Source organism: Lynx canadensis, chromosome F1 (genome assembly GCF_007474595.2).
Source record: "Lynx canadensis isolate LIC74 chromosome F1, mLynCan4.pri.v2, whole genome shotgun sequence".
Classification (NCBI taxonomy): domain Eukaryota; kingdom Metazoa; phylum Chordata; class Mammalia; order Carnivora; family Felidae; genus Lynx; species Lynx canadensis.
Window position 1 is genome coordinate 39935504 of NC_044319.2, and position 8794 is coordinate 39944297.

At 55.8% G+C, this 8794-nt stretch overlaps 1 protein-coding gene across 1 annotated transcript; it reads right to left on the reverse strand.

The window, feature by feature from the left end:
* Positions 1 to 5344: 5344 nt before the first annotated feature.
* Positions 5345 to 8497, reverse strand: PHLDA3 (pleckstrin homology like domain family A member 3). The gene is made up of 2 exons (XM_030303010.1): positions 8020 to 8497; positions 5345 to 6784 (listed from the first exon to the last, which is right to left on the reverse strand). The coding sequence occupies exon 1, from the start codon at positions 8467 to 8469 to the stop codon at positions 8092 to 8094; it is 378 nt and encodes a 125-aa protein (XP_030158870.1). The 5' UTR covers positions 8470 to 8497; the 3' UTR covers positions 5345 to 6784; positions 8020 to 8091.
* Positions 8498 to 8794: the final 297 nt, after the last annotated feature.

Here is an 8794-nt window from a genome sequence, read left to right on the forward strand (position 1 = left end):
TGCCTTATCTACTTTACAGACATTCCCGCAATTAACTCTCATGATGATCCTAGGAAGTAGGGTATTATCATTCCCATTTGTTAATGGGGTGCCAAATAACACGGCTAATGAGAGACACGGCAGGAATTCACACTCAGGTCTGAGATTACAGCCTAAGTGTTTCGCTGCTGCCTGAATGCCTCCATGTGGATGACACGGGAGTAAGTCTCTGCCCCACGGTGGGCACTTATTAACTAGTCACTGTCTCCTCATTGGCTTCCACCTTCCCTTTCCATTCCCACCATGGCTCTTCAGGCCTCATTACCTCTGGATTTCCCTGCTCCCAGGCCCTCCCTTCCCCCAGGACCACCACAACACCCATTCTAAAACCCAGTGCTCACCACAGCTCCCCTGCTCTCCAGTGCAGACCCAGCCATTCCGCTTCAAGAAAGCCAATTAGGGGCGCGTGGGTGGCCCAGTCGGTTAGGCAGTTAAGCATAGACTTCGGCTCAGATCATGATCTCAGGTGAGTTCGAACCCAACATCGGGTTTGGATCCTCTGTCCTCCTTTCTCTCTGCTCTTCTCCTGCTCATGTCATCACTCTCTCTCTCTCTCAAAAATAAACAAACATTTAAAAAACATTTTAAAAAAGAAAACTAATTAGACTTCTATTAATAAGAAGAAAAAGACGGGGGGAGGAGGAGAAGGAGGAGGAAGAATAAGAAAAAAGAATAGGGAGGAAAAAGAAAAGAAACCAGCAGAGACACAGAGATTTAGGTATGCAAATGTTTACTACCACCTTGTATATGATAGAAAAACACGAAAAGAACATGGGTGTTCAACAATAAGGGATTCGTTTGTCAACTAATACTAAATACAATAGAGTAACATACAGACATTAAAATGCTTACTTAACATCATGGCCTCATAACACAATATACTATACATAAAAAATCAGGCTATAATGGAGCACACACAGTATGACCCCATGTGTGAAAAAATAATTACATATTATATCATAGATAATAATTATATGTCACATATCTATTTTCAGAGAAATAAATGCAGAGAGAAATGCACCAGAATGTTAGCAAAGATGATCTCTGAGAGATGGGGACATGAAAGACGATGTTTGTTTTCTTCTTTATAATGTACTGTCCTTTCACATTTCTCTCCAACAAATACATTTTTGTAATAAAAGTAAAGGTGTGTGTGTGTGTGTGTGTGTGTGTGTGTGTGTGTGTGTGTTAAGAATGGAAGCCTTGTGATGGGCTCCCGCTGCCTATGAAAGAAGCCCGGACCCCTGGCCAGTCAGGGGACTCCAAGTTGGCCCAACTCCTCTGTGCTCAGCTCTCGCACGCCCAGGTTCTGTGCAAACCTGCTCGCGTTTCCTGAGCCACCTCACCGTTTCCAGCCTGGCACGTTTGCACCAATAATTCCTACCCCTGGAAGGCCTTGCCTACCCTCTTCTCTCTGATAGTCAGAATCCTATCCTCCATTCCAAGGACCACCTGCATCCCCCGCCCACCCCGCACAGCACTGTCCCCACCTAACAGTCCCCTCTGTTCCCTGGCTACTCTCTGTGTCTCGATTACCACGCGAGATGGGCCAGGCTTCTACGCCTGTGCCGCAGAAACTAGGTGCTTCACAAAGCGCTGAGGTTGGGTTGAACTGAATTGCATTGCGGTTGGGGACCAGTAGAAGCAGAGCTGACTGAAGAGCCCCTGAGGACACCTGGCTCTCCTTTCTCCTTAGAGCTGGGGGCCTGGTGTGCCCTCCAAGGATGGCAGAAAACTCCGATGCTGCCTGAGTCTGGGCGGGTGACGCCTCTGGGCCCTAGCACTGTTGCTCTAGACCCTTCGCTGGGGCCAAGAGCTGTGGGCAGAGCTGATCGGTGAAATAAAAGGGTGGGAGAGGCAGCACTTCCTGCCCCTGGGGCAGGGCGTAGGGTGACCCCCTGTCCCAGATTGCCCAGGACTGAGGAGTTCCTGGGGACACAGGGCTTTCACTGCTTTTACACTAGGAGAGCCCCACGCACACCAGCACGGTTGGTCACCCTAGCTGGTGTGAACCCTACGTGGGGGCCTCTGGGACCAGGCCTGCTGCCACACAGGGTCACATCTACTGAGCTCACAGCCCTTGTCCCTGCAGATGGGGCAGCCCTGTGCCCAGGTCATGAGACAAACGGCATTTGGGACCAATACAGGCCTGGCCCTCAGCCCGAAAATGATTTGTTCCCCTAGAGTCCCACTGTACTTTCCCGCTCTGGGTCTCTCCGCTCTTCCAGACCAGTCCTGCCCCAGGACACCCCCTCCCAACCCCCGTGTCCTTTCCTGTAGGGAGACCCACCACTGTTTCAAGGACTGGCTGCGGCCAGCTTCTCCACGAAGCCTCCTCCGTGCCCTGGCACACGGACGTGCTCCCCACTCCCCGGGGCTTACTTCTCCTTTCCCCCAGCTCCCGAGCAACTTTCTCCCAGTGACACTGTGGGCTCATTCACTCCTTCATTCATTCACTCATCTGGTGAGGACTAATCATCTGGTGTTGGGTTAAGAGCACATGCTAGAGTCCTACTGACCTGGTTGAGTCCTGGTTCCCCCACTTCATAGCTGCTGTGTGATTCTGAACAAAGCACTTAACCTCTCTGGGCCTCAGTTTCTTTCTTTCTTTCTTTCTTTCTTTCTTTCTTTCTTTCTTTCTTTCTTTCTTTTTTGAGAGAGAAAGAGTGAGAGAGAGCATGAGCATGTAGGTGTGAGCAGGGGAGGGGCAGAGGGAGAGGCAGAGAGAATCTCCACACTGGGTGTGGAGCCCAGGGCTCAATCCCACAACCGTGAGATCATGACCTGAGCCGAAATCAAGAGCCGGACACTTAACCGACGGAGCCACCCAGGCGCCCCTGGGCCTCAGTTTCTTAACGCAAAACATGGGAGTTATGAGGAACACCCACCTCACAGAGTTGCTGAAGCACGACACGATTCAATAATTGTACGGTTCTTGGATCAATGCTGGGCACAAAGTAAGCACTAATACCGTTTGCCATTATTATCATTAAGAACCTGCTGTGTGCCAGATACTGTGAGATAGCAGGAGTACACAAATGACAGGCACTGACCACCTAGTACAGCAGGCAGACGAGTAAGCCAGCAACGGAGGGTGAGTAATGGAAAAACTATGAGCATACAGAGGAGAGAGCAGCTACCCAGCCTGGGCCGTAGGCAGAGTAGAGGAGGCCCCTCCGAGGTGGTGAGCCAACACTGCAACAATGTGCAGGAGGAGGTGGGTGCGAAGGCCTGGGAGCGTGAGACAGCCTTTGCCAGCCTGGAATGGGGGCGGCTGCGTGCAGGGGCCCTGGCTGTGGGGACCGTGCAGACAGGTGCATTACAAAGGGCCCTGACTGTGGAGGGAGCACCTCCAAGGAGCCTGGACTGCCTCCATCGTAGTGGGCAAGCCCCTGGAGGTTTGAAACACGAGAATGAATTGCATTCTGGAGAGAACACACTAGGGGACCGTGGCATGCGGCCTGGAACAGAGACTGGAGGCCAAGCCAGGGCTATGCAGCCTCCCAACCAGCAGCCTGGCGCACAGTGGGACACACAGTCTTACCTGGGTCCCTGGGCCTGGTAGGACAACTGCCCACAGCACCTCTCCAGGCCTAACTTCCGGGAAAGGCCAGATTACAGACCTGTAACCAGAATGCCCTACAGATTTAGCCTCACTCCCTCCTGCTACAGTTCCTGCCTGTGGGCTCCAATTCTGGCTCCTTGCGCTTGTCTTCCTTCTCACCCTGGCAACAGGCTCACTCTTGCCAAAGCCTCAGCCCCAGCCTCAGCTCACCCTGACCCGAGCAAGCCCATCCCTTCTCCCCTCTGTCTCCCCACCCCTAGCCTCATAGGACTCCCAGTTGCTGGGCTGGGACTTGCCCTTTCTCATTTTCCCATCGATGACTCACGCATCAGGCAGGGGTGAGGCTGGGGCTGCCGGGGCAGGGGGAGAGAAAGCAGCAGCCCCTCCCTGGCCTCACGGCATCCTCAGGCCCAACCGAGCAGTTTTTCCATCTCATGCATGTCTGCTGGCACTGTCGGGGCCTGTTTGTGCCCCCAAAGAGGCCTTGACCCTACTCTGTGGTCCAGCCAAGCATTCCTAGGGTGAGGGCCTATGATCCATTTTTAGAATCTAGAGTTGCCAGAGCAGTGAAAACACCCCTGAAGTCACAAAGCAGGGTGTCTCCCTCCCCAGCAGGAAGACAAAGACTCCCCGAAGGTCACGTATCTTTAAAAACAACAAAAACAAAAACATAAATTCAGGGTGTAAGGTCCCAATCCCTGTGCTATGACTTCTTGGAGCCTTCGGGAAGCCATGGGACTCTCTTACAAGTGGTAGGAAGTGATCTTCCCCATCGCAACAACCCCCACCTCTATTAATGTATACTGAGGGCCTACTACATTCTAGGGTCTGTGCTAGGGGTTCTAACTGGAGCACACCCATCAGAGGGGCCGGGGCTCTCTCAGCACGGGGAGAAACTGAAGCTGGGTTTGGGCAGGAACGAAAGCACAGGTGGAACCAACAGGGCTGTGTTCCAGAAAGGCAGGGAGTGTCAGAAACCAGAGCCTGCCTCTTCCTCTGCTCCGTGTGCCCCCTGCCCCTGGACACCCCATGCTGGCTGTGCCCCCACTGCCCTTTGCAGCCAGGCTCTCAGAATGATCTGGCAAACGCCAGTGAGGCTAACACAGTGCTGGGCAGAGGAGGCAGAGCCCAGCATTCCCCCGGATGCTCACACCAGCTCTACAGGCACCAGGTGGCATTTTAGCTCTCTACCAGACTCAGGGCTTCTCGGGGCAGGGTCAGATTGTGTTCCCCATCTCTGCATCACCAGTGCCAGGCACAGCGCTGGCAGAGAAGAGGCATCTAGGAGTACGTATTTGCCTGCATCCACTCCCACCTGCTCCCACTCTCCCACTTCTGAGGGTCTGGATACCTCTTTTCTTTCTTTATGCCTGAATCCCCACCATCAGCAGCCTTTCAGTTCGATTTGAAGAGCAAGGATTCTATTTTAGAGGCCGTCTTATGGGACAGAGATGCTAACGCTTTCCCATTCACATGGCTCCAACAAAGAAGGGGTGGAGACCCCATCATCTTCTCGCCAAACCCCCCCCCCCCCGGCCACCCAAGTGTGGCCATCCTCACCATCTTTCTCCCCAAGCCCATGAGAGGCATCACCAATTGACCACAGCATGCGAGGGGAGCCCAGATCTTGCTCAGCACATACCAGGGGTGGCGTGGAAGATGATGCTTGTTTGCGACGCTGGGACTAAGCTATCCATGAAACAGGGATACAGCCTAATGAGGTAATAAATGAGATATTTGTCAAAACTCTCTTGTAATTTGTAAGTTCTTTGTCACTTGTGAGATGCGGTGCTCGTAGCAGATGAACAAGGCACTCCCGAGGACTCTAAGGTACTGGGACATAGGATGGGGAGGTCTTGGCTGGACAGTAGGAGAAATCTGATGGGGAACAAAACAGGTCAGAAGCACAAAGAGGTTATTAAAGAGACTTCAAATTGTTGAAGGGGGCCACACAGCCCCCTCGTTCCTTCTGGAGACTCTGAAGTAGGCCACTGCTTTGCCACAGGGAAGGCCAGACATGGTGGGCAATGGAGGAAAGGAGGGCAGAGTAAACTGCTGACCACAACATGGAAAGATCTCGAGGGTTACCCGATGAATTTCTGTGTAACTCAGGCAGTTATTTCTCTGTACTTTAGCTTTTCCCGTGCTGTAATCATTCCTTTTAAACCATCCAGCAAGGAATACTTACTGCATAAATGTGTGAAGCCTGAGTATGTAAATGACAAGGAGACCAACTCTGCTCAGAAAGCTGAGCCACCTCCCAGGATGGCAGGGGCGGCATGGCCTTCTGGAAAAGCAGCTACATAGACTGACTTGGCCAGTAGAACATCCCTCAGTCCAGGCCTTACGGTCCCTCCTTCCTAGGACCGCTGAGGTCGTGCCTCCTAGGGCTGCAGTGTCTCTCCCCACCCAGGCCGGAGATCTCAGAATGGGTTATGGAGTGGAGAAGCGGGGGTAGGAGAGGGATGCTCCAAGCACTGGGTCTTTGTGGGCAAAGAACTCCATTCAGCAAACAGTGTGGTCACTGCCCTTTGCGGGGACTCTTCATTTTGGGATAGGCATGAAATGGTAATGGCCAAACCCCCACCCCACCCCCACCACCTCCAGGCCTAGCACCACAGTGGGGGGGAAGATGGGCAAGAGGTGGGGGGCGAAGTGTGCAAAGAGAAGGCCTGGATGGGTGGGGGTCCCAGAAGGACCTAAGCAGCAGGAGACCCTCAAGTGTGGGCCTCAGGGACCATCAGCTCCCCCCACCAAGGTGAGTCCAGAAGTGATGCCAGGCTGGTTCCTCCCCGGGGTACCAGCCTGGCCTCCTGAGTCCTGAGGCACTGGCTTGGCACCCCATGGGGAAATGTCCTCCTCACGGCACGGCACAAGCTGGGGACTAACAACAGTCTGCAACCAGATGACGGGGCCGCCGAGGGGAGGGTGCTTGGATGCCAGCTCTCCATCACCATCTGTACGTCAGGCTGTGGCTGCAAAGCCCTGAGCTGGGAATGTCCGGAGACTCTGAGAGTGTCCAGGGGCTGAATCTTCATCCTCAGCCCCACATGGCCTTCTGCCCTCCTCCCCGGGCCCCATCCATTCCTTCAGCTCCAGCGTCTCCTCCACGTGACCATGGCTTCCGCCTCGACATATGGAGCACAGTCACGCTCCCGTGAGCCAAAAGGGGCAGGAGAGCTGGCAAGAAAGAGCAGCAGTTAGGGCAGGGGCAGACACTGAGATAAGTATCCACAATGAGCTGCTTTACACCAGAGCTTTCCAACCTTCTCCACATCAGGAGAAAGGTAGAAAATAGGATTTGTACAACACACTGTGATCAGGGGAGGAAACTGCTTCCTCCGAGTCCCCCTGAGGCCTGAGGGATCAATATGGACCAGTTCTCAGTACAGCAGGTCTCCCTCCCTCTCGGCTAATCCTCACTACAGTCAACAGGAGGGTCAAAGGGGTATATGACACCAGGTGGGGCTCCAGGCTCACGGGGACTCTCCTTGGCAAGGCGGAGAACTGCGGGGCTGGAGGGTGAGATGATATGAGAGGGGATATAGGTTTCCACCGGAGAAATGAAAACCTGAGTGGTATAATTCTGTCCTCAGCCCTACTCGTGGTTCCCACGGGGAGGGAGTGGCATCTGGGGAAGAGGGCACAGGGCTGGGAGCCAGGGCTTCTAGGTTCTATTCTTGGTCCCTCCCCTGGGCCTTCCTGACCACAAATCCGCCCCTCACCCCCTGCCCTACTGCTCAAGGAGGATTAAGACATCACAAATAACAAATCATGACCCCATCCTGCACCCCTCCACCCACCCTGCCCCAATGCCCCACCCCCTTCTCCAGCTTCTCCTCTTCTGGCCCAGCTGGGCATTGGCTGGCACTCAGAGGCAGGCGGACAGGCCCATTCCCCCTTGGTATCGGTGGCCTGGCCTCTGGCCTGGCCTGCCCACCCTCCAACACCTCTGGTCTGCCAGCAGCTCAGCCCTAGGACCCGATATCCACTGTCAAGAATGGGTAGTGGAGCCCTGGCCCAGCCTAGTCAAACCCTCCCCCTAAGGGCCCACCTTGGGAGCTGGGTTCTGTTCCCAATGACTCTGCTAACTGAAGGAGACTGTCTTTCTGCTGGAAAGCCTTAAGGGAATGCGCAGGCCAGCCTCCCTGCACCAGAGCCAGGGCAGAACCGACCTGTAGGGAGGCCCATCCCACCATCTTCCTCTCTGTCACCTGGGGCACATACGACCCTCCTGCCTGGGGCCCCAGGGGAAAGTCCAGCTCTTGGCCTCCCTTGCTCAGACTCCTAAGCTCCTACTCCCTGTCGGCCCTAGGGTCGTTCAGCTTTGACGTGGAATGCTGGTGGGAGTCCCCCATTTTCTCCATAGGGGAAAGAGAAGGAGAGAAAGGAGGGTTCAGACTCCAGGGGCCTACCTGACTTGACCTCCGTACACCACGTGGTGGGGAGGGTGCGGAGCATGAAGGTAAGATGGCAAGTTGTGCGGTTTAGGACACGAGGGTCCCGGCCCCGAGGCTCTGCCTGGCCCGCACAGTCTGGATTGCCTGCTGGTTCTTGAACTTGACCAGGCCCAGGGTGATCTGGGCGTTCCAGCCAGGATCCTCGAGGGGGCAGCGGAAGTCGATCTCGCCGCCTCCCTCGGTCACCAGCGTGAAATAGATGTGGCGCCCGGTGCTCTCCACGCATTCCACGGCCTTGATGCGGGCGAAGCTGAGCTCCTTGGGCCGGCCGCCGGTGCCCTTGGCCTCGAAGAGCTGCAGACCGCGCTCGGTGAGCACACAGCGCTTCCGCTTCCACAGCTGCAGCAGCCCGCCGCTGCGCTTCTCCAGCACGCCCTCCTTGAGCACAGTCGCCGCCGCCGTCATGGGCGCCCAGACGTCCCGGGAAAACTGCAGGCTGCGGTGGGCGCTGCGCCGGATTCTGGCGCCCGGGGCCGGCTGGCCGCGCGCCCTGCCACCTGCGCCCCGGCCGTCCGGTGCGCCCGCCGCGCAGTCCTCGGGCCACCGCCGTCCGCTCGGCGCCCGCAGCCCCGCTCCGGCCCCTCCGCCGCCCCGCGCGAGCTGCCCCGCCCGGCCACTGCCCGGTGCCCCGGTGGCTTCCCGGTCCGAGAGCCCGGCTGCGCACTGGCACCACGCTCGCCCGCTCGCTCCGCTGGGCTCTGCCTGCGCGCTGGGCGGCAGCTCGAGGGAT

Excerpts from the sequence above, each read along its gene's own strand:
- PHLDA3 (XM_030303010.1), bottom strand. The coding sequence starts at position 8,469 with ATGACGGCGGCGGCGACTGTGCTCAAGGAGGGCGTGCTGGAGAAGCGC.